This window comes from Microtus ochrogaster, chromosome 5, assembly GCF_000317375.1.
Source record: "Microtus ochrogaster isolate Prairie Vole_2 chromosome 5, MicOch1.0, whole genome shotgun sequence".
In the NCBI taxonomy this organism is placed as follows: Eukaryota; Metazoa; Chordata; class Mammalia; order Rodentia; family Cricetidae; genus Microtus; species Microtus ochrogaster.
In genome coordinates this window covers 76120361-76146170 of record NC_022012.1, presented here as the reverse complement: position 1 = coordinate 76146170, position 25810 = coordinate 76120361, and the positions used below count along the sequence as shown (strand labels likewise).

The window sequence follows — 25810 nt, the reverse complement described above, 5'->3', positions numbered from 1 at the left end:
AATAAATAAATAAATAAATAAATAAATAAATAAATAAATAAAAAAGAAACCTCAGTCAACAATATAGAAGTTATGGTTTGTGAAGACACATCTTAAAGTGACCATATCTAAACTTGGAAAAAAACCAAAATACCTTAGCTATTTCAAAATCATCTGCTTAACTATCACAAGCTGAATTATACTGAAGACGTCAAGACTTTAATAGCTTTCTCCCTAGATTATAAAGATATTTCGCCAAGTTTTCATTTGTGCCACACTTCTATGTTGATTTGTAGTTCAAGTTATCCTCAATATATGTTTAGTGTGTATTCCCAGGCAAGCAGTGAATATTTCAGGTTAAGAAGCACAGGTCCCATATTTTTCTCTCTTCGAATTCCTTACCTCCTCTTAATGAATCTGTCTCTACTCTGTCATACCAAGCCATGGACTTTCAACATTTTGTTATATATTTTTAAATGGTCCCCTGACTGCAATGCAGATTTATAATCCCAGCTACTGAGGAGGGTCACAAGTTCGAGCCCTGCCTGAACTGTCAGTGCGTTTAAACACAGCCTGATTTAATGACCACCAGGTCTCAAAGTAAAAGGAGGGCTGGCATGCAGCCTAGTGGCGAGCACTTCCTTAGCGCTCATCCCCAGAAAAGAAAACGCTAAAGGGTAGCTGTTTCCTTCTGTGAGGCAGAGTGTGAATGGTGCTTGGGGAACACAGGTTTCGGGACTCACAGGGAGGTCTGAGCGGCCGACAGTTTGGCCGGTTTCCCACCTGGATTAGGATGGATCCGATGGGGTCGTGGCCCTCCTCAGCCTGCGCCATGGCTGGGCCGGGTTGAGGACACCAGTCCCCGGAGGTGCGGCCTCCAGAGCCTTCTACGAGGCGGGAGGACGCCCGTCCCCATGGCAACGCCGAGCGAGCCGGCACGCTCCACTGGAGAAGCGGAAGGGGGATGTGCTGGCTCGCCGGCGCTCAAGTCACGGCCCCGCCCAGAGCGCGTTCCGGGAGCGTCTCCCCCGCGCGCCGGCCGCAGTGGTGCGGTCCAAGGCGGAAGCGGCGCCGGCGCGGAACCCGGTCTGCGGCAGCGATGGCTGCGGCTGTCCCCTGCGCTCTGGTCACCAGCTGCTCCGCCACCTTCACCGGGGACCGGCTGGTGCAACGTGAGTAACTGGGCGTCGGGGCCGGGCTGCAAGGCCGAGCTCGGAGCGACGGGCCCAGGGCCGCGGTCTTTCTCTGGCCTTGCCAGCGCTGGGCCCGGGCTCCCGCTCCTCCTCAGGTGTCTGCGCTTGGCACTTAACCCTTTTCCTGGATAAAGTGAGGCCAGTCTCTGACCTTGGCGAGCGACCCCTAACATGATACTCAAGGCCCTGGAAATTGTGCCCTTAAGCGAATGTAAGGCGCTGGAGTTTTGGTGTTGTGGTTTGGGGGTGATGCCCCTGTAACTGAAGTGCTGGGGGTGGGGGGTGATGCTAAATGTCCTGCCAGGAATCGCCTAACCAGAACTCCTGTGCTTGCAGAGAACTAGAATTTTACTAACTGTAGCTCTTGGACTGGCTTTAGGCCGCTTAATGGCCATTTGTAGCCTGCCTCAGCGTCTGATCTAATATCCTTGTGATTATCAGTACTTTTGGAAATAAGCAAACAGACCCATAGTTTCCACCAATCCAAAGGCCAAGAATGTTATCAGATAGTATCTGAAGCCTGCAGCAGAGGCTTCCCTATTTACAGTAACCTACCTGATGTTCCCACCGATGTATTTTTAAAAGACCTGATAGGCGACTTTTTGTTGTTATTACTATAAAAACATCGAGAGATTGTTACCATGTTAGAACGTGGTTTTTGAGGCAACCCCAGTTCCTGTTCCCTGTTCCTGATCACTCATGTTTGGCTCCAGAATAAACTCTTATTCCCTTTGAGGTGAGCGCTCTGGGCATTCTTGACTCAAATAGATATAGGTAGATAGATATTCTTGACTCAGAGATGGATGGATGGATGGATGGATGGATGGATGGATGGATGGATGGATGGATGGAGAGAGATATGACTGTCTATGGGGTGAGGACAGGTCTTAGAGGATTGTTTCACCAGAGGCTAGCACATGCAAACACTGGCTGAGTGGCTGGCATCACTATAAAAGCAGATCATCTGTTTAGCCCAGGGTTTGCTCGTCTGTGAAGGGGGCGTATGCACAGGTGTTTCAAGAGCTAGTTGATGTTGGCTTGCAAATGTGTTCTAACCTGTAAAGCATTAGCCGTTTGTAATTATTTTTTACACCTGTTGACAAAATTAGGCGAGCTGCCCTTCCAGCGCAGGTATTCTGTCATTTGCTTATTGTGAACAAATGGAAAGTTCCTTACTAGGGTGAAAGCCTAGTCAACAGCACCTAGTAAATGGTAACCAAACTCCCTGCCTTTCCCTCACTTCCTTCAAGCGAGTCTCCTCTTTCCCTCCCGCCAGGTCGCCCATCCTTTCCCCTTATATTGTTTCTTCTTAAAACAAGTTCATACTCTCTGTAAGTTAAGTTAGCATACGGAGGAAAGAATGTTAGCCAACATTTTGGTGGTGGTCTTTGCAGTCTCCCTTGGGCCCTGAATTCTTTCTGCATTTTGTAATTACTGCGAATATATACTTCTACTTCCTATATAGATTTTAGCCTGGGGTGTGTGTGCGTGGTGTTGGGGGGGCCTTGCACATGGTAAGCAACTGCCTTACTACTGAGTCATATTCTCATCCCCTGCCCAGTAGTGGTGCACGCCTTTAATCCCAGCACTCAGGAGGCAGAGGCAGGCGGATCTCTATGATTTCAGGGCCAGCCTGGTCTAGTTCCAGGACAGGCTTCAAAGCTACAGAGAAACCCGGTCTTGAAAAAACAAAAACAAAACAAAAAATTACTTTCTGTTGTACATCATAGAGTGAATATACCAGAGTTTTCTCAAGGTGTCTACGAGTGTATATGCTTTTCTACAGGATTTATATGCATTTGGATTCCCGATAGTGATGGATGTGTGTTCTTTTAAGGCCAAGCTCAGGCTTATTATATATTCCAATAGCTTTGGTACTCTGTCTCCCTCTCACCCCACAACAAGGTCTTGCTCTGTCTCCGAGGCTGACCCTGAACCTGCAACCCTAGTGTTGGGTTCACAGGTGGGCAGCACCATGCCTGGTCCTGTCCTGCACATCAAAGATCAGAATTGGCAAACATGGTCAGTGCCTCGAAGGAGCTGATCACCAGGAGCTGGCAAATGGTGACATTCTGCCGCTGTTCTTCTATAGAGAGACTTTAAGCATTGTTGGGGGTAAAATACTGTGAAATAGCTCAGTTTGCTCTGAATGCAGAGCGTCTTAGGTAGCTCCAATTCTTGTTAAAATTAAGTGCCACTCATTAGTGCCCTGCTAGTTAAGAAGGCAAGAGCAGAACGGCCAACAGATTATTTGAATAAGAGAAGCAGAAGAGGGCTGCTGGTCGGGTTCCTCCAAGACATTGCTTTTTACAGTGTCCTAGCCGCTTCTTGGAAGAAGCAAGAGGCCACAGATAGCAGTGGGATGAAGTATTTGCATAGCATTTGCTGTTTTACAGTCATTAAAGGCTGAGTAACATTAGTCAGGGGATGAACTTGATTTAGGAATAGAAGATGGAGGTTACCACGATGACTTTGATCTAGTTAGGATGGATGAATGTCTTGGTCTGGCTAGGACACAAGTTTTGGGTTGAATTTGGTGTGCTTTGAGGAGAAGGTTTTCTTGGTTTGGAAGAGGAATCCTGCCTCTTGTTGTCAATCTCTGTATCTGATCTGTTTTACTCCTCTTGACCAACAATGGAAATTACTTTATAATCAAATACCAAGTTGTTAGAAATTCCCTTTAAGAATTAGTAGGCCTTGACTGTAGATGAAGTACCTGAATAAACTTTGCAAAGTTTTATTTGCAATACCCTAGTTAGACACGTGCTTAACTAAAGGAGGCCTTTTGTTTTACACTGTAGACTTTTAATAATTTTTAATTTTATTTACTTATTTGTGGGTGGTATACATATGAGGGTCAGAAGACAACTTGTGGGAGTTAGCTCTCTCTCCATCGTGTGACTGCCTGAGAAGGAGCTCATGTCATTGGGCCTGTCTGCGGCACCTTCACCTGCTCCCTGATTTAGAGCTCAGGTCGTCAGGCCTGTCTGCGGCACCTTCACCTGCTCTCTGATTTAGAGCTCAGGTCGTCAGGCCTGTCTGCGGCACCTTCACCTGCTCTCTGATTTAGAGCTCAGGCCTCAGGCCTGTCTGCAGGCGCCTTTTCCTGCCGAGCTACCACACCAGTCCCACAGCGTAGACCATTAGAAGGAAGCCAAAGCTCAATACACTTGAGGAGCTTATGCAAGGTGTGGCCCCGAGAGCAACTGTCCGTGCTTCAGGCCAGAGTTCCTTCTGCCTGGAATATGTTTTGTGAAGCTGATACTTTTATTTGGGAAAGGTGTGGTCTGGTAAATGTGTATCAAACATGGAGCCAGTGTCTGTTCTATTTACTGCCTCAAAAGTCATGAATTAAGCTACTGTTCCTACCCTCACGAGGAATGTGGTCAAAATGTGTACTTTACCTGTGAAAACGGTAAAATGTAAGGAGCTAACATCTTATTCCTACAGAAAGAACATAGAAGAATCCCTGGAGAGTGGTTTGGTTTTAAAATGTGTGATGCCAACCCAGCAACTCTAGGTCACTTCATGTCTACATCTGGACAAGTTTCCAGAACATCTGGAGATAAATTCTTTCAGCTAGTGCCATGCAGAAATCTAGAGATCTTTGAATAGTTTTTAATGTGTATGTAGAACTCTTCCTAGTGTGTTTTTAATAGGTGTGTGTGTGTGTGTGCGCGCACGTGTGTGTGTGTGTGTGTGTGCGCGTGCACACATGTATGCAGTGCCGAGGAAGCCAGAATAGGGTGTTTGTTGGATGTCGGAGCCTTCGAAGCTGCAGTCACAGGCAGTTGGGAGCTACCATGTGGGGCCTGGGAATTGAATTCAGGTCCTCTGGAAGAGCGGAAAGTGCTCTAAGTATTGAACCATCTCTCCAGCCACCCTCAACTGTGTTTTCAAAAACTATAATTTACTTTAGTTATTGTAATTGCAATAGGATTGGTAATATCCATTTTATGATAAACTAATGCAGAAATACAAGGTTTGGTTTGCCCAAAGTGCTCAGGCAGTAACTGTTGCCCTGTGTGTTCTTGGTCAAGTCTTAGCCAGAAGAAGGGAGAGCCAAAATGTTTGTTATTCAACAGAAATCAGAGTTACTTACGGTGGCGAGAGGACTGATACTTACAAACCCGTTTAAATATGCTTTTGTTGCTGTCTGGGATGGTTGAAGACGTAATTATGAATGGAGAGGGGGAAAAATCTACCCAGAGAATGCAATATTGTATTAAAACAGAGCTTTTAACAAAGGAAGTGTATGCGATGTGTTAAATATACAGTGAAAGACCATCTTTATCTAAGTCTTGAGCGATGTCTGGGTTTTTGTTTTCTCAATTCATTACATTTAAAGAGACATATCTGTTAGCCACTCTTCCTGCGAAGGATTAATATCAGCAAATTCCTCTGACGTCCCAACTAGATGGAGGCTTCTGTCTTACAGTATTTGGTCGTTCAGTGCTTCTTAACTTGATTCCAGGTTTTCTTTTTTCTAGACATGGCTGGCCTGGAACTCACTATCTAGACGAGGCTATCCTAAAACTATGCCTGCCTCTGCCCGCTGCGTGCTGGCATCAAGGGTGTGCACAACCACACCCTGCAATTCTGCCATTCTTAACCCAAGAGTACTTTCACTTTTTATTTATTTATTTTTAAGAATCAAGCCTTATTTTGAGCTTTCTTGTCAGACTGTCTTTGGATCGTCCAAACAGCGATATGGAGATTTATTATTAATTACGAAAGCTCGGCCTTCAGCTTAGGCTTGCTTCTAATTAGCCCTTATAACTTACTAACCAGTTTTTAAAACCTACATTCTGCCATGTGACTTGGTTACCTCTCAGTATGGCATGTCTGACTTGCTGGCAAAACCCTTGTGCCTAGAATCCTTTTCTTCTTGTTCTCTCCCCCTGGAAATCCTGCCTGTCCTCTCCTGCCTACCTATTGGCCATTCAGTTCTTTTATTAAAAACCAATGAAAAGGCTCCTTGGCAGCTGGGCGATGGTGGCGCACTCCTTTAATCCCAGCACTCGGGAGGCAGAGGCAGGCGGATCTCTGTGAGTTTGAGACCAGCCTGGTCTACAAGAGCTAGTTCCAGGACAGGCTCCAAAGCCAGAGGGAAACCCTGTCTCGAAAAACCAAAAAAAAAAAAAAAAAAAAAAAGGGCTCCTTGGCAAAGGCATATCTTCACAGTGTACAAAAAGATGATCCGACGACAAGACACCTAAATATTGACGAGAAAATGTGTTCCTCCCCCACGTAGTGCAAGAGATTGAACCTAAGGCTGTGTGCATCTTACAGGAGCCCTCTGCCGCTGCGCTACTCTCCCAGGGAAAATTAACTTTCTGCGATTAGAATTTAGAAGCCTAGTCCTCGGGTTTCTAAAACAGTGGGACCATGAAAGCTCAGTTCTTTGATGGATAGACATGGCCTTGGAGACTCTCACAGCGAATACTCATGATGTTGCTTCTAGGCAAAACAAGTATTCTCAGCAAGAGCGAGAGAGTTTCTCCATCCACCAGTGTCCAATGCTTGGAAAGGGCTTCTGTGTTACTCAGAGGACTTTCCTGTTTCAGGGTGGAGTCTGTTGTTTGGTGACAGCAGGGAGGGGCTTGAGTCATAACAGGTGGTTTTCCTACAGCTTCTGGAGACAATCTGAGGGGAGCCTTTGGTCTGCTCTGGAGATGTCTTTGGTTGAGGATGTGTGGACTGAGTTTTCTGTCCTGCCCGGTTCCCGCAATCATTAGGTCCCAAAGAAATCACACAGAGGTCTATATTATAAACTGATCGGCCCATTAGCTCAGGCTTCTTATTAACTCTTACAGCTTATAAGCCTTATTCTTATCTGTGTTAGCCACATGGCTCAGTACCTTTTTCAGCAAGGCAGTCACATCTTGCTTCTTCTGTGGCTCGGCCAGGTCTGCTGACCAAGCTTTCCTCTTCCCAGAATTATCCTGTTCTCCTTGACCCGCCTGTCTGGTGGGGCCACCTATACTTCCTGCCTGGCTGCTGACCAATCAGCGTTTATTTAAAATATAATGGACAGAATACAGATAATTGTCCCACACGAAGGTTGTTTCCAGGTCTTCAGTTTCTTTCGCAGATGGACAAGAGATCTACCACAAGCACCCAAAACTGTCACCACAGCAACTCAGTCAGTTGTCAGACTAAGAACAGTGATGCCCACTGGATATCAGGGGGCAGAAACTGGTGTGTTTTTGTTGTTGTTGTTGTTTTGTTTTGTTTTTGTTTTTTGAGACAGGGTTTCTTTGTGGCTTTGAAGCCTGTCCTGGAACTAGCTCTGTAGACCAGGCTGGTCTCGAACTCACAGAGATCCACCTGCCTCTGCCTCCTGAGTGCTGGGATTAAAGGCGTGCGCCACCATCGCCCGGCCACTGGTGTGTTTTTTATTGTGATATTTAATACATTTAAGTTTTTCAGCTAATGTTAGGACTTGAGATTTTTGTGTTTATTACAAGAGAGATGTTGACATTAGCTGAAGGAGTGAAATGGAGAAGGCCTTACAAGCAAGACCATGCTGTGCTCCAGTGTGGAATCCAAGGCAGCGTGAGGTGAGCTTCTCCGAAGTCGTTCACTCAGAAAAGTCAGGGAGTCAAGATTTAATCCATCTTTCTGTTCTTGCAAAACATGACTTAACATTTTGGCAACCGGCATTGCACATTGTCGAAGTGGAGACAGGAGAAATGGTGTAAGATTTTCCCACAAGAGCAAGAACTTTGATAATTCTTAAAATAAGTTTATACTCCTGGTGTGTGATCTCTGTAGCCTTTGGGGGAAGTGGATCGAGTCACTCATACGTAAATGAAAACGTCTCTGTAGGTGCTTGCTGCTTGCTTCCTTGTCTGTGGAGCAGAACATCCGACTTAATGGGAGGAGCTTGACATTCAGTGTCATATACTATTAATGAGGGCCCGGGTTACAAGGGACTGCCTTTGCGTAAGTGGGGAGAGACACCTCTGTGGTGCCTTAGGTGTCATACAGGACCGTTTGTGATACAGTGTTTCATCCTCCTGGAAGGCCCGAGCAAGCGTGTCTAGACTGACTTTCATTTCTGGTGTGTCTGTCTAACTGCTGGCTTTTGTGCAGTAGAAGGTAAAAACATTCTAGACAGCATGCAGTGGTCATGTGATTTTAGCAACTCGGTGCCTCTTGCCCCATGTAATTCCTCCAGCAATAACTGAATTTATTTGTGAATTCAATGAATAATCAAATCTGATATAAAATCATTTTATAAGGTTAAAGTCTGAAAGTTGTTGGAGAAACTTTCCTGGCAAGAATGACAGTCTGGACATGACTTTGTATTTAAGTTGGAGCCAGTGCACAGGTGCCTCAAATAGATCGCTGCAGACAGCTTACCCAGGAAGCAAGGTTGATGCAGGTCTCAACCCAGGACAGTTGTAAAACTCAAAGAGCCTTTATGGTGTTTTACAAAGTTCAGAAACAACCAACCTCAGGTTTAATTTTCCATGCAGACCTGACCACTGCTTCTGCCAGCAGAGGCTTTGAGCAGCGCCTATGTGTCCAGGGGAGGGAAGTGTGCAGTCATTTGGATGTAAGCAGCATAGAGATGACGGTAGGATGGGCGTGCTTCTGTCTGGACTCTGCTGGGGTTTTCTTGGGGGGAAATCTTTCCGCTGATTTGTAGCCTCGTTTTATTTATCTATTTTAAGTAAGTTAACTTTATTCCGCAGATATTTACTGATCATCTTTCCTGGACCCTCCACTGTAAACACCGAGACCCTGTGCCCCGGTTATCCCTGTTGTCAGCAAATTCAGAGCACTATCTCATGGAGTAGGTGTTGCTAGTCTTCCTACTAAAAATACTCAAGTTATTTTCAGGCATCTAGATTCAATTGCCAAATACTTTTTTATTATTAATATTCAAAGAAGCCATGCAATAGATTAGGCAGACATAGTTTACCAATACAAGGGGAAGACCTTTGTACCTGGAGTGTGAGGTTCCTGTGGGTGTGTTGACTCGTTTCAGTTCTGTGAGAAAGGAAAACGCCAATTTAGTACTGTAGGATTTTCATTTTGCTTGTGAACAGGGCTAGGCCACTTCTTTGGGGCTTCATTCCTCTAAGCTGGGGAGTCTCAGCATCCACTGTTGCCATGCTGGACCGGCAGTTCTGTTGTTTGGGGCTGTGCTGCTGAGCAAGCATCCTTGTCCTCTGTGTACTAGATGCCAGTGCCATTTCCCAACTGTGACAACTACAAAAGGAAGTCTCCAGGTATCCACATGTTTGTGGGGCACAAGATCATGTCCCCGTAGAGAGCATGGCTTTGGATGGAATTAGAACTATGAGTGTATGAAGCAGAAGAGGAGCTGGAGAAGGTGTTGACCTGCTAAGGGCACTGGCTGCCCTTGCTGAGGACCAGGGTTTTGTTCTTGACACTCACCACCGGGCAGTTCACAACTGCCTGTAACTCCGGTTTCAAGGGATGTGCTGCCCCCTTTTGGCCTCCAAGAACATTGAACACATGTGGTGTACATGCAGATGAGCCGGCACATGAGTGTAAACATGAATAAATATAAAATGTCTTAAAGGAATGAAATTCAGAGATGTTTCCTCTTTCTGAAGACTCTGGGCAGGAGCTGGCTGTGAGTCGAACTCCCAGGACTGGGTCATCTTGGTCTTCGCATGCAGCATGCAAACTTAAAGGCTGATGGGCTCTGCGTGGCTCTCACAAACCTCTTCCTGCCAGCTTCTTTATATTCTTGAGCGTTTGTGCCGTCGTATTGTGAGGTCTCCTAAAGACAAGCAGAAAACATGCAAGTGTTTGCGCGCACAACTATTTTAAGATGAGGCCATGATGACCAATTCCAGATGACTGGAGAAAGTAAACTGGAAGCAAAGCGGGAGGATTGGGTTGGGTTTCCTCAGCTTCAAGTCTGAAACTTTCCACTGCGGTATAAAAAGCCCAAGATCCTGTGGAGTTTAGAGTGTGGCCAGCAGAGAGAAGGGGTGGGCGGGGAGGTGCGGGTGCTGGAAGCAAAGGGAATGGTGGTTGCACAATGCATCTGCGCTACCCTGCTGGGTTAGCAGTCCAGGCCTCTCTCTGCATCTCCATACTTCCTACAGCCACCTGCCCGAGGCCCCAAAACAGGCTACCTGTGCTTGTGTCAGGAGGCTGCAGGATGGCACTCAGGGAATTCCAGATAGGAACTTGCTGGCATTGCTCAGTCACAGCCCTAGCACTATGGTTTTAATGGCCAGGGTCCTTGACAGAGCACCGTGGTCTCTCGTGTATATGGTTTTCTGTGCTGTAGTGGGACAGCATGCAACCCCCAGAAGAGATTTCTCTCCGAGTTTGGGCCCTGTGGTTGTGCCAGTTGCAACAGCAGAGGCACGTTGAGGATTCTAGCACCCTTTTACCTGCTGGCTGACAGAAGCCCTTCTGGGTCTCAAGCTTCTTCCCCAGCCGTATCTCCTTGGGTTCTCTTCTGTCATCATGGCCGTCTTCCCCTTCCGCTGATGTCAGACTCTGCTGCCTCCTGTAATTTTCCTAATTGCTTTCTCTTCTGTCTTAACAATGGAAAAGAAAACTTTGAGACCTCGTATTTTACCAGGTGGTCAGGCTGGAAAAGAAAAGAGGCCCCAGAGCATCCTGAAGGAGGAGACGCTTTCCTTACAGGACTGCCTGTGGCTCCAACTGCAGTCTGGAATCACCGATAGAGAACACTGGGTTGGGATTGGGGGAATGAGCGTGTTTTTGAAAATAGGTTTTATTTTTATGTGTATGGTGTTCTGCCTGTCTGTACATCTGTGCACTCCATTCGTGCCTGGGCCCTGTGGAGTTCCAGGCGGTTGTGAGGCTGTGTGGGTGCTGGGAACTGAATGCTGTTCTCCTCACAGCAGCTAGTCCTCTGAGGCGCTGAGCCCTCCCTCTAGCCCCGGGAGAGAGCGTTCACCTTGGGCCGCCTCTGTGTTCACTCCTGCACCGTCTTGCACATTTCAGCCTTGAAACCACAGAGGAATTTTGTCTCTATTTGAAGCAGTATGACTCAGGTCCTTCTGGCCAAGCTCTTGCTAGCACTGGGATGCGGGGCTATGGCAGCTCAGTTTCCTGTGGTCTCTTCTGCTTCTTTGGTGCTGGCTGCACTGAGAGAAAGAAGAGAAACTTTGGGTCAGCAGGAGAGGAGACCGTGAAAGACTCTTGGGGCTGGAGTGGAGATGGCTAGAAAGGCAGCTTCAGTTTGCAGAAGAATAAGAACAAGTTGAGGATGTGCTTCTCTAGCTTGCACTAGGCCCTGGGGTCCACCCCTAACACCTCATAAACCAGATGCACGCCACACCCTGTAACCAGCACTAGGCGGAGGCAGGAGGATCAGAAGTTCAAGAAAACTCAGCATTCTCAGAATAATACTGGTTTCTGGAAGGGTTGTCCTGATTCGTGGTGGCAAGTGTTGCGTCCCTCAAGCCGTGGAAAGTGTGATTTGGCCATTAGGTCTGTTGGTATTAAGTGCTCTCATTCTGCCGCTGAAGGAGGTGTGGCTGATTGCAGGCACCGCAGTGCTGTGTCATCGTTGGGGGGATGCATTTGTTTTGTTGTTTTGGGCCAAGAGTAGCTAGATATAGAGGCCAGATGTTTGTGTGCACACACGTGCGTGTAAATGGTATGCATGGTGTTTGGAGAATAATCCTTGAACTTCATTCTGCTTCCTAATCTGCCAAAAAGAGGCTCCCCTCTTACTGGTTCTGAAGCACGACCTTACTGCGTTCCCTCTCCTTTGATTGCTTGCCAAACTGACTTACTCTCCTAGGTGATGGCGCAAAGCCCAGGCAGAGGATGACAGGTGTTGGGTCACTCCGCTGACCATGATGCACACAGCCTCTGTCGCTTTCTTTAATCTTTCTTTTTACCACCTCTTCTGGGGCCTCAGGGAAAATAAGCCACCTAAGTGAGAAAGGCTGACAGTGGCTGGAGACTCCCTGCCTGCTGAAGAGCCAGTTCTCAGATAAGGCCTGCTGTTTGTACTTGCACGGGTACCTGTGTGGGGGTGGCAGTGGATTGGATTTGCTGCTGAACCTGGACTGGTGTGTTAACGTCTTACATGAAGGCTTCAAGATAAACTATTTCAAGGTGTGAATCTAAGTGTGTAATAACAGACCTGGCAACCAAGCACCTCATTTGTCTCTTAAAAAGTTACGTATTACAGCTCCACCAGGTGGCCGCTAGCAGCATGGATGAGAGTTGGAGGGCAAAGCTGCTCTGAGAAGTTATTTGCACATGTGGTGGAGTTGAGGACATCGGCATGAGGTATAATGAAAGGCAAAGAAGGGAAAGTGTTTTGGGCCGTGCAAACAAAGCAGACCCTCAGAACTCTGGTGTACCTTTGGCATAGATACTCAGATGCCATGAGCAGTTTGTAAATGGCTTCGCAGAATGGTCCCCTTGTTTTGCTGTTCCTGTTTGGTCCCGGGGGGGGGGGGGACGGGGGACGACAACAGTGAATCTTTAGGTGTAAAGGTGTGCTGTTTTGTGGCCATACTCCAGAGTGGCATAGATTTGTGCCCAGGTGGCAAGTGTCAGCATTTTGAGAAAGCAGGAAACATAATCTGGCTTCAGCTTCAGTTTCTGCTTCCACACGTAGTCTCTTTTTCCACACTGACATTGATGATAGGAGCTGGAATCACACAGTTTTCATCTTCTTCCCCTCGTTCTGCCTTGACACAGATGTGATAGCAAAGTCCTTACCCACTTTTCTGGGCAGTCTGACTAGATGTGGCGTGCTAGAAACAGTCAGCGCTTCTAAGTAGAGTGGGCTGTTCTTGTTTGAGGCAGTTCGAAGAATGAAGCAGAACCCAGGCAGCTACCAAAACATCAGAAAGTAACATCCTGGCTTTTTGATTCTATTCCCATCCAAGTTTAGCAAAAACAGAAAGAAATATTCTCCCATTTGTTTTTATTTGCTTACCTTAAAAAACCTTATTAAGATACAGTCTGTGTAGCATAGTTTACCCATCTAAATGTACACCAGCCGGTGCTTCTTCATATGTGCAGCCCCATAGTCGGTCCAGATGGTCATGGTCACAGTTAGCATGTACTTGCAATGTAATTGATTATATTTTTTTCATTGAAAAAGTGTAGGCCAGGTAGATGCCAGCTCTTAAGTATGGTACTTAGGAGATAGTGGCAAGTGGTGGACTTAGTCCCCTTGATTCTCCTCTGCCTCTTCACAGTGCTGTCTTCTGTACTTCTCCTTTAAAAGCTAGCCAGTTCATTGTTTTTAATTAGCCAAGAATGAGGACCGATTTCATGTTGGCTCCTCCTACCCTTTCAAAGTCTGTTTCTGTGTTTGCACTGTCTCCTGGCGGGGGTTGCCTGCCTCCCTGTATGCTATTGACATAATGGGTTCTGTTGGCTGGGTGATAGGAAGCTTGAGAAACATGGCTGCTCTCAGCTTAGAGCATCAACTTGGACTGTGAGGGAGACTTGGATCTAGGAGTTGTTTGTTTGTGTTCTCTATGAGACATTGTTGTGAAATGAAGTCTTTAGTAGTTCACTGTCCTCTTGCTGCATGCCCTCCTGAGCTGTCATAGTGCACTGTAAGGGACTTTGTAGCTGGTTGCTATGGGATTAACACTACGTAAAGGATTATAACGGAAAACAGAAGTGAAGCAGAATGGCCAGTTTCTTAAAGAGGTAAAGGACCCGTTTTTATGGGTACAGATTTTTCCTTTAAGAGTAATGACTCTGATTTGGGCGAAAATGTCAAGAAGGGCTGGAGAGATGCCTCGGTGTGTAGAGCACTTGCTGAGCAAGCACAAGGAGTGCTGAGCGTGAGGAACCGTGCCAGGCGTGGTTGCGAGTGCCCCTGGAACCCCTGGAGAATCCCAGGCCTCCTGGACACCAGCTTGGCTCAAGGTTTGATGAGAGACCCTGTCTCGAGGGAATAAGGTAGAGAGCGATAGGACAAAGCACGTGATGTCCTCCTCTGGCCTCTGTGCATGTGCACAGGCTTGCACAGATGCACACACTTGTGCACATGTACCCCTCTCATTGTCCACCTCTGAATGAAGTGAATGTGGTAGGGATGGTGTGGGAGCTGGGAGCTTGGGCGAGAACATTCCAGTCTGTTTCTAAATGCTGTATGGTGCTGGGACCCAGAGTGTTCCCACGGCTGCATGACCACAGCTCTGGGTTCGCCCACTGATTCATCTTCTGCAGTAAAGGCTTCCTACCTGCATGGCACACAAATTTTTGAAAGCTTTTTTTTTTAAAAAAAAAATAATGGGAAGCATTTAATTTGTTTTGATACAATTTTAAATTTGCCAGAGGTGTCTCTGTCAAATAAAGATTTGGGTGGTGTTCAAAGACTGAACAAGAATGGATATAAATAGAATTGGGGCCATTTATCAGTATCTATTATTTTGTTTCATTAACTGAATTAATGTCTAAGCATTTAGCCCAAGGAATATGCAGCTCTATTTTATTAATGGCTTAGCCTTAATCCGCTCATCCTCTTAGCACGCAGTAAGTGCAGAGTAGTTAGGAATTCTGTAGTCATCTACTTCCCATGGAGGACTAACGTAATAAAATGATCATACCCTCATTCTTTCTCTTCTCTTGCCTCTTTTCTGGATATTTATCAAAGTGCTCACCATCCCGCCGGCTGTTGTTTAATCTAGAGCTAATAAATTTTGTCTTCTGATAAGGAATATAGCCCAGTGGTACAGCACTTAACAAGTATTGAGAAGTTCTGGGTTTAATCCCCAAGATTGCAAAAGAAAAAAAAAAGCTGATTAGTTAAATAACGTCACCATTGTTTTTTTTTTAATGATGATTAGAGAAGAACAATCTCCTAATAAATTCAGGGCTCTTTGGACTCCTTGTATAAAGGGAAGCAGCTGAGGCTCCAGGTTAATCTGGTCATCTCACTAAACAAATTGACCAGTGTGCATTGGTTTTGTGCCTTCCCTGGTGATACTGTGCTGTTTGTTCAGATATCCTAGGAACAGAGGATGCTGTTGTGGAAGCAGCTTCCAGCGAGGCCGTGAGATTCTACCCCTGGACCATCGACAACAAGTACTATTCAGCAGAGGTCAATCTGTGTGTGGTGCCAAGCAAGTTCCTGGTCACTGCTGAGATCGCGGAGTCAGTCCAGGCGTTTGTGGTTTACTTTGACAGCACACAGGTAAGCTCTTGTTTCCAGTGGGACCTTCACCAGCCAGACTTTGTCCTGTGCTTTCTTTCTCTCCTCTACGTTCTCTGAGTTCCTCGATGTGTCTTTTAATTTTTGCTTGTGTCTGCCCCTGTAGAAATCGGGTCTTGACAGTGTCTCCTCATGGCTTCCCCTGGCAGAGGCATGGTTACCCGAGGTGATGATCCTGGTCTGTGATAGAGTCTGTGAAGACGGTAAGGGTCTCCGACACGTGCCCTTTAGTGAAGACAGGGTACTCCGTGTCCTCAGCTCATCTTGTTACGCTGTGAAAATCCTACAATTATGTTGTTTTCAGTATCCTTTGAGGCTGAGATCATTGTGTCTATGTAGCTTAATTCTAGATGCCTGTAGAATGACATTGACATCCGGGGGAAACACTGAGGCCAAAGGAGAGTGTTGAAGGTTTTTGGTGTTTTATGATAGTTTTACTTACATGCTTTTACGTATTGTTTTAGGAGTAAGCCGGCAGAAGGCTCAAGAGTGGTGCATCAAACATGGCTTTGAGCTGGTAGAGCTCAGCCCCAAGGAGCTGCCTGAGGAGGATGGTGAGTGGTGGTGTCTACAGGAAGCTGGCTTTGGGTTGAAGTCTAAGGGATTGTTCCAGCCTAGGGTAGGGGGATCACAGCAAGAGCCCAGAAATGCTAATGTCGCCAGCTGGTTAAAAGACTTTGAGCAAAACCAATAGTGCCCCACCAGCACTGCCGTAGATTGCCTGATTTCACCATCGCTTTAGAACTTTTGAAAACCCATGTGTGTACTTAAACAGATAAAAGTAAGAGATCACTGTTGAAAACCATTGCCATTCCCCTGTCCTTAATCCACTGCCAGCCAAGGATAGTGAGACCTGTGTTTGTGGAGTTTATGTTCCTTCTTTTTCTTTTGAATTCATAGTAAGCTAAGGCTGAATTCCCAGAAACCTCAGGAGGCATGCCAGACCTATTGATACCCAAGCTAAAAATAAACCCAGGGCCTCCTACTCCCCTCCCCCAGGGCAGCTGTGCATTGCCTTCTGCTTCTGCAACCGTCTGGGCCTTCAGTTTCTTTTCTTTCTTTTCTTGGTAAGATTTATTTTTTATTTTTTGTGTTTAAATGTTAGTCTACATGTATGTCTGTGTACCACATGCATGCCTGGTGCCTTAGGAGGCTGGAAGAAGGCATCAGATCCCCTGAAACTGGAGTTACAGATGGTTGTGAGCTGCCGTGTAGATGCTAGGAAACGAATTCCAGTACTCTGGAAGAGCAGCCAGTGTTCTTAATTGCTTACCCACCTTTCCATTAAAAAAGAAAGGAAAGGAAGGAGAGAGAAGATTGTTACTTTTACAATTTTATTTATGTTTATGTGTCAGTGTGTTTCCAAGGTCACAAGAGAGCAATCATCCCTTGGAACTGCACTTCCAGACAGTTGTTAGACACCTGCAGTGTGTGCTGGAAACTGAACCTGGGCCCTGGGACAGAGTAGCCAGTGCTCTTAGCCACTGAGCTCTCTCTCCAGTCTTCATCTTCTCTCTTTCCAAGTACACCTGTATGAACTCGACCCAGCTGGGGCAGACTTTGGCCTACAAGAATCTACGTTCACAAATAATTGAGTTTCCTAAATGAAATGTCCCCAGACCAAGAAGGAATGTGGTGTTCCCTAGATGGGGATATTCCTGTGTATGGTTCGGGGAGCACTTGGCACCCTGACTTAAATGTATCAGACTCTTCATGGGAAAGAAGTAGAAAAGGTACTGGACTTGAGGAGACCTGGTGGAAGGAGCCTGTAGAAGATACAGGCTGTCCCAGGAGACATTCCAGGCAAGGAAACCGTGTGGATGGAAGTCCTAGGTAGGACAGGGTGAGGATGAACTAGGGAAGCAGGTCTTCATTCCTACACTCCATAAAGAATACCAAAGGTTGGCAAGTGAAATAGTCCCTTCCATACTTTCTAAGTTCCCTAAAACTTGTGCCCAGCTCAGTGTACATGAATGTGTATAATTTCTTACTTCTGATCTTCTTTTCTTCATATTGTCTTTGGAGTCAACTTTGACTATTGTAATCTTGGAATTTGCTCCTTTCTACCAGGGAATTGCTCTGCAGACAGTACCCATGTTTGATTTGTGTGTGTGTGTGTGTGTGTGTGTGTGTGTGTGCGCGCGCGCGCGCATGCACAGACACAGGTGCTCACATGTCCCACAGCACACCTATGGAGGTTGGACATTAACTTCTTGGGAGCAGGTTCTTTTCCCACAGTGGACTCAGGGTGGGGATTGTGGTCATCAGGCTCACAGCAAGCCCCGACACCTGCAGCACCACCTCACCAACTCTTAATTCAGTATAGTCTTAAAACAGATTTTTCTGAGACGTGTCATCTTAGAGCAAGGTAATAAAAACTGCCTTGAATTTTTAAATACAAACTGCTTCAAAGCCACATTTCTTCATCCTTCATTTGTGGGTACTTTGCGCGCACCCATTGTTTTATCACATCTTTTCACTGTTGCTAACCCTCCGTTTAATTTGTTTTGGGTTCCTAGGTTTAGTGTCTTAAGTATGAGTAATTCTTTCAGGAACTGTATCCTCTGTAGTTAAGATGAACATGGCATTTTGTCCTCATCCAGACAGCAATGGGATACACTTAACTTCATTGAGTATTTCCAGTTTTATCCTCAGTTAGTGCTGCCAGGTTGGTAGATGCAATTCTTCAGATGATTCATTGGCCATGAAATACGGTCAGCTGTCAGTCAGGCACTGTCAGGCAGCAGGATGATGAACTCAGGAAGGCATGGTTCCTGCCTGCCTGAGCTTCCAGTATAAAGGGGGAATACACCAGTGAGTCCCCAGTACCACCATCATGCCTCCAAGAGAGGTCGTCAGAGTGCTGCTGTCCCCGCTGCTCTCAGAGGCTAATGTAAGAGCGCTGCCCTTGACCAGGTAGTAAGTGGTCAGTAATTGACAGAGCCTGGGGTCAAGTTCAGAGCTTCTGATGTCAAACTCTCTTCTTCCTATTTAACCCAGACCAGGCTAGACCACTAGACAGGAGTTCTGTAAACTCTGCTCGCTCACTCTGACCCACCACAGGTAAATTGTTTCTTTCATCACTTTCCACCTGAAGTCTGAAGCACCTGTGCTGATGCCTGGACTGTAGTGAGAAGCTGCATTCCTGGCTGCTGCTGCTGCTGCTGCTGCTGCTGCTGCTGCTGCTGCTGCTGCTGCTGCTGCTGCTGCTGCTGCTGCTGCTGCTGCTGGAGAATAAGGCCACACCGTTTTAAGTAGACCATCAATCCTAGAGACAGGGTGGTGTGAACTCTCAAGCAGTTGCTGCTTGTCCTTTTGGTCATGTTGTGGTACTGGACTAGGAGCCTGGACTTTGCTTCAAACCTCAGGCAAACATTCTGCTTGAGACTCTCCCAGCCTTCTTTTTACTTTCTCTTTTGGTACAAAGTTCCACTGAGTTGCCAAGTTGAGCTTCTGTTGCCCAGGCTAGCCTCCAATATGAGAACATCTCGCCTCAGCCTTCAAGTAGCTAGAATTAACAGGCTTCCTGAGGCTGCTGCCAGTCCCAGCTGAACTTTGACTCCTACCGGCTTTCTCTGATGAAGAGCTAATAGGTAACAGGTGATAACAGTCTGCGGCGGAAGACAGCATCGTCTTACACAGAGAGTTGCTTTGTGGCACACAGAGAGGTCTTCCTCCCAGGGATCAAACTCAAGTCACTAGGCTTGTTCACACACAAGTGTTTTTCCCCAATGAGCCATCTTACTAGCCTCTGGAAATTCATCCTGTATAGCTAGCCAAGATGAGAGAGTTTGTTTCATTTTTTGAAGATTTACTGTTTTAAAGTGTGTGCAGGAAGGTGCATCCCTGGGGCTGGAGTTACAGGCAGTTGTGAGCATGCTTCCATTGCAACTCTCTGAGGCTGGACTCCAGGGATGGTGAGCCACTAAACATGGATTCTAGAAATTAAACTTCTATAGGAGCAGCAAGTACTCTTACCACTGAACCATCTCTCCAACCCCAAGATTAGTGTCTTTAATACTACACTGTGGTTGTTTAATAAGAGCTTGCGTTTTCTGGAGATTGTGAGTGGATTCTCTGGGTGAAGAGATGGAGACAGCTTGATCACACAGTGCTCTTCTGTTGTGACTGTTCGTATCAGGAGCTCGGAGCTCTGTATTGCTTTATTCATTTCCTTCTGTACACAGCACATTAGGAGTAAACAAGATGACTAAACCCTGTTGTTTAAAAGTATACCTTTGGGACTTATAGGCCTGTATATGAATGTGTGCTTTATCTGGATATATACAGACCTGTGTGCTTCTCTCCCTGGCAGATGACTTCCCTGAATCCACAGGTGTAAAGCGGATTGTACAAGCGTTGAATGCCAATGTCTGGTCCAATGTTGTGATGAAGAATGGTGAGTAACTGGATGTTGTCGTTTTTACTAAGTAACAAGTTTTAAGTTATCTGAATCTATGTGGAACTGTTAGGATTCTGTGAAATTTTTGTTCTCATTCTCAAGTTTTCAGTTGAAGGAAGAGCCAGAAGTAACAAGCTGGGACTTGTAGTATGCTGAAGAGGTGTTTCAGCAAGCACGTAAATGTTACAGTATGCCTCACATTGTCCTGGCTTTAAGAACAACCTAAGTTTTTAATTTTTTTTATAATTTTATTTTATTTTTTGGTTTTTCAAGACGGGGTTTCTCTGTGGCTTTGGAGCCTGTCCTGGAACTAGCTCTGTAGACCAAGCTGGTCTCGAACTCACAGAGATCCGCCTGCCTCTGCCTCCCGAGTGCTGGGATTAAAGGCGTGCGCCACCATCGCCCGGCAACAACCTAAGTTTTTAAGGTATGATCTTTACCATTGAGGTCTTTCCCATCTACTGTGCAATCCTTTGTAGTGCTCTCCGTCCTGCCCTTTCTGGGCATTTTATGGTAATGGAGTTTGTATGTACTTTTCACGTGCTGGGTGTTCAGGCAAGGGGTGCGATGAACACAGACTCAGAGACATGACTGCTGCATTAGTCCTGATGTAGAGAGAACTTCCAGAAAAGCATGGGCTCCCGTACCATTCTTCATGGGATGGGAAAGATTGAAAGGGGAGAATGCTCAGCTGGAGGACACATGACTCCAAGAACAAGGATTTTATGTCATAAAGACCCTGGGAGAGTCTCACTTAGCAGTGGACGCTCCCGTGGATGTTGGAACATGAGGCAAGGGGATGTGAGCTTTCTTCTTTTTTTTTTTAATTCTTTTTTGTTTGTTTGTATTTATTTATCTATTTATTTATTTGTGGGCTTTCTTCTGTAACACGTGTGAGACCCTGGAGGTGGGGTCTCTGCAGGGTTGACACCAGTGATGTGTTGGAGGTGGGGGTCTCTGCAGGGCTGACATTAGTGATGTGTTGGAGGTGGGGGTCTCTGCAGGGCTGACATTAGTGATGTGTTGGAGGTAGAAGCAGAATCTGAGGTTAGGGAAACCTGAGCTGATACAGTCTCCTGGGGGTGAGTGTCGGCCCTGAGTGTTGTGATGGCGGCTGTGGGGGTGGAAGCCTGGGTATGGCATGCAGTCTGTAGCTGGTTGGATCTGTAGCTGGTTGGAAGCTGCTCTTGGAGCCTGCATTAGCTTTCTCAGCCTTTGGGAACAAGCTCACAGACTCGATGGCGTAGGACAGTGGGAATTTACTGCCTCACAGTTATAGAAAAAGCTCACAAGTCCTACCTTGAGGTGCCAGGGCCACCTCCCTCCAAAGGTGCTGGAGGAGTGCCCCAGGCCTTGATCTTGGCTTCTGTGAGTTCTTCAGTGTGACACTCTACGTCTAATCTTCCCATGGTTTCTCCCTGTGTATATGACTTTGTACATATCTCTTCTAAGGCCAGCAGTGATACTAAATTAGGGCCCGCCCTATGGTCATGTACCCATTTTAACGTCCCTGTTTCCAAATAGAAGTGCATTTTGCTGTATTAGAGGTTAGGACTTAACTTGGAGGTTTGGGGAGCTGCAATTCAAGTCTAGAGTGTAGTGCCTTAAAACATGTGCAGGGCTGGGTGAAACTCCACAGAGGGAGTGAGAAAAGCCACATTTACAGCAGTTGTAGCCTGTCTTCCCTGAGGTGAAGGGCAAGTGGGTGGCCAGCTTGGTGGGTGCAGAGTGCTTCATCCCAGCTGTTAGTTGACACTGAGGATTAAGTATGGTTGGCACCCTGACATCTGATCTACCCCTTGTGCTTGGCAAAGCCCCTTCTTGATGATAAGGCAGTTTCCTCTCTCCTATCTTTTCCTGTCTCCTTCATCCTCCCCACTTGCACGTTAGGAGGGCTCTGGCCTGTCTGATGGGGCCTTTCCTTCTGTTCACACATCCATTGCTCCGTCACTTCTCTGTTGAGCATTTTTTAGTAAGCTACTGCTTTAGACTGTGTACAGTATAAAACTAACTTTTAGATATGGTCCATAAACTAGATCAATTTAGAATAAAGTTCTCTTCTGTACTGCCTGTTAGAAATTTCTTGAAATAGCTAGAAATTTAGTGAAGCTTTTTTGGCTTAAATCATTCTTTGAAAACTCTGACCCCCCATTTCATACATTAAAGAAATGTTGGCTTATAATTCACATTTATAGCTGTGCAGCCATACTGTAGCTATGACCTCCGTGTCCTTGGAGTTAACAAACCACAGATTGGAAATGGTTAGGAGGAACATGGCTATCTGAACACACACACACACACACACACACACACACACACACACACATTCTTTTTCTTGTCACTGTTCCCTAAACAGCAGTGTAAGAGGGAACCCCCTAGTAGTTATAATGAAGAGAGGGGAAGGAGCATGGAGGGATGTCGGGCTCATGCCAGTTCTGTAACATTCTATAGCAGGCACTAGTTCTGGTATTTGGGAGAGTCTGAATATGTAATCCTCAAGATGCACTGAACAATTTTGCTTCTGTCCTGGTTGTTTTTTGTCAGCTTGACCCAAGCCAGGGTCATCTAAGAGGGTATTCCCACATCCTCTGTGAGAACATTTGGCCCATGAGCAAGCCTGCAGGGCATTTTTTGTTTTGTTTGGTGGTTGATGTGGGAGGGCCCAGCTAATTGTGGGTGGGGCCACCCCTGGGCAGGTGGGCCTGGGTTCTATAAGAAAGTAGGCTGAGCAAGCCATGGAGAACAAAAAGTAAACAGTGTTCCTCCACGGTCTCTGCATCCGTTCCTGTCTTGAGTTTCTGCTCCGACTTCCCTGAGCTACAATTGTAAGTTGAACTAAACCCCTTCCTCTCCAGTAGATTTGGGGTTAGCATTTATCACAGCAGTGGAGAGCAGCTAGGACAGTTTCTTTGTGTGGAAATATTTCCACTGCCAGTCTGTGTGCACATTGCAACAGTATTCTTAGGTGTGAAGAAGCAAGGAGGCTCATTGTGGGCTTGCATGGCTCTTTGCCCTGAAGTGTCTGCCTGCCTGCCTCCTTCCCTTCCTTACTTTTTCCTCTACGATCCTGGGACACTGATGTGCTTTTAGCTAAAACCCCAGATTTTGGCATTAGCTTGTTTTCACGTTAAGAGGACGCAGGTCTGTGTTCTGAAGGAAATAAACTCTCTTCTCCTAGGAGAAGCATGCAGTGTGGAAGTCCAGGGCTGAGGAAGTAGAGAACATTCTCGCAGAGCCTCCAAACTGTCCCAAAAGAGACAGCTCTGTGTAACCGTATGGTGGGCCATAGTATCCTTCCAGGGCAACCTGCCTTCTCTGCACATGAGAACCTTCAGCCTTTCTGATGTGAATGGCAGCAAGCTTCATTTTCCTCAGCAGCCACTGCCTGTGTATATATGCAGGTGTGTGTGTGCAGGATGGGGTATCCATGTGTGGAGACCAGGGTCAACCTTGGATATTGTTCCTCTGGAGCCATTCACCTTGTATTTTGAGACAAAATCTCTCACTGGGACCAGGGCCTCTACTGCCTTAGCCTGTGAGACTGAGACCAACCAGTCTCTAGATCAGCGCGAGGATTACAGACACGTGCCTCCGCCCCCCTGGGTGGAGGGACACGCTCCGGGCCTCCCGTTTCCACTGTAGGCACCTCACTGGCTAAGCTATCTACCCAGTCACACAGAAGGCTCTATGAAAGTCTAAAGTTAGGCACAGGAGAAGGGCCCATCCATGGTCCATCGTGGGTGGGAGAGGGTTTATGAAGCCCCACCTACCTTAGGAGCTATTGGCAGTTAATGGTTGCTGGGAAGGGAGTCATTTTCTTCTGTGATGTAACTGCTGTTAAAGTTGCCCAGTAAATAACCTCTCATGCTTGCAGCCCTAATTAAACCCTGTGAGTCACAAAAGAAGCCACAAAACAACAACAGAAAACCTCAAATCAACCATGAAAATAGGAGAGAGACCTGTCGGGAAGAAGATTGGCTCAGGAGAGTGGGAAGGGGTGAGGAAGGGTAATGAAGAAGGGATGAAAATGACCAAAATACATTATATGCACATGTGAACATATCAAAAATAACAAGATTGAAAAAGTTGTGCTTAAGTTACCATATGCCCAAGTTGGTGCACTCTTAGGTATACTCAATAGAGCTGAAAAATGTGTCCATGCATAACATCATTATTAATGCTCATAGCAGTGTTATCCATAACAGCCCAAAGGTGGAGCCAACTCAGAAAACAGTGGTAAGGTCATACAGTGGACTATTACTCAGCTCTAAAGAGGTGTGTGCAGGCTACCCCAGGGCTAACTCACCACTCGGCCGCCATACTCAGGGCTTTTATGTCATTGTGCTTTGATGAGATGTCCAGGGCAGTAATTCCATAGAGACAGAGTATGGGTTGTGGTTCCCACAGACTGAAGAACTTTTAGGAGATGGAATTTCCTTATCAGACTATGATAAAAGTGTTTTGAATTCGGTGATGATTATTGTACAGTTTAAAGCACTGAATTCCATACCGTAAAGAGGGTGACTTTGATATCTGAAAGTTAGCTCTCAATAAAAAGGAAGCAATATCTCTAATGTTCATATCCACGAGATAGATTATGCCGATTATCCTATTTAATTTCACAGTATCCAATGTGAGTTAGGCTCAGAGGTCAACAAGTGTCACATTCGTTACCAGGCTGTACTAAGACTGCCCTCCTAGACTTTGTGACTGGTTTGAGGGGAGGCTTGACTTCAGAATCCCTTTATGCTTTAAACTCTGTGCACTTAACTCATTATGTGTATGAAGTATTACATTTTAAGGAAGTTTCCTTCATATTTCTTGTTCTCTTGACAGTTTTCTCAGGTGACAGTTTCCAGTCTTAAGTAAGTGTAGGAGGAGGTACATGTATTTGCAATGTCTTCAGAGTCCTGAAGAGGGTGCTGGATCCCCTCTTTGGAATTGGAGTTACAGGCATTTCCATGTGAGCTGCCTGACTTGAGTTCTGGGAACCAACTCAGGGTCCTCTGAAACAGGAGCAGGTGGTTTGCTTTTAACCCATGAGCCAGCTCCCCAGCCTTGGGCTAGGTTTTTGATCTGTAGGATGAAGTTGGTCTTCATCCGTGGCTTCCAGTGTTTGCTGCACTTTGGGAGCTTTTGAAGCCTGTGCTTTCTGGGCTGCATCCAGATCATTTCTATCTACTAGGAAGGAGGGACGTGGTGGGGAGGCAGCAGCTGCGCTCTTCAGGGCCACGGGGACTCAGTTGTGTAGGCATGGTGAGACCTGCTGGCTCAGAACAGTCAGCTAGTTCGGACTTGTAAGAGTGTGCTTAGTGGGGGAAGTGAATTGGGCATTTTGGAAGCTGTGCCAGCCTCTGCTTTTGCAGCAAGGACCTGCATTCTCACATTCCTGAATCCTGACTTGCAGAGCAGCAGGAAGAAAGACAAGACAGGGCCAGTACCTGTCCACCTTAGGAAAGGTGACAGTAGTGAGTACTCCTCGCCATCCTCCTCCATACCTGGGTCTTGTGTGGTTAGTATAGCACAAGGGTCACCTGTGCTCTTTGGCACCTGTCATCTTCATAAGTGTGTTCTTCAGACTCCGCAGTTGGCTGGCTGAGTTGTCTTCTGTTGGCTGCCAGTCTCTCCTTGGCCTAGAGTTTGAAGTTCACTCGGGAATTACCTGCTGAGCACATACTGTGTTTAGGCCCTGTGGTTGGTATACACTGCTGAGCAATCAGTATCCACGCTGGGAGGCTCCCTGGGGGAGCAGTAGTCATAGGCAACAGGAGATTGGTAAGTTATATAGGGTGCTAGAAGATGATAGGCAGTGGGAAGTAAACAGAGAAGGGGATTAAGGTTTGGTGTAGACTGCAGTATACACAGGACGGTCAGGTTGGGTCCGCAGTATACACAGGACGGTCAGGTTAGGTCCGCAGTATACACAGGACGGTCAGGTTGGGTCCGCAGTATACACAGGACGGTCAGGTTGGGTCCGCAGTATACACAGGACGGTCAGGTTAGGTCCGCAGTATACACAGGACGGTCAGGTTAGGTCCGCAGTATACACAGGACGGTCAGGTTAGG

The 25810-nt window shown here is 46.5% G+C and overlaps 1 protein-coding gene across 2 annotated transcripts in view; it reads left to right on the top strand.

The window, feature by feature from the left end:
* The first annotated feature begins 1044 nt into the window (after window positions 1-1044).
* Window positions 1045-25810, top strand: part of Aagab (alpha and gamma adaptin binding protein) — a 39734-nt gene continuing 14968 nt past the window's right edge. For both annotated transcript variants that reach the window (XM_013346640.2, XM_005347786.2), the window contains exons 1-5: window positions 1045-1151; window positions 15134-15324; window positions 15449-15545; window positions 15807-15896; window positions 19658-19741. In XM_013346640.2, the coding sequence (XP_013202094.1) occupies window positions 1079-1151; window positions 15134-15324; window positions 15449-15545; window positions 15807-15896; window positions 19658-19741 (535 nt within the window). In that variant the 5' untranslated portion in view covers window positions 1045-1078. The remainder of the gene's footprint in view (window positions 1152-15133; window positions 15325-15448; window positions 15546-15806; window positions 15897-19657; window positions 19742-25810) is intronic.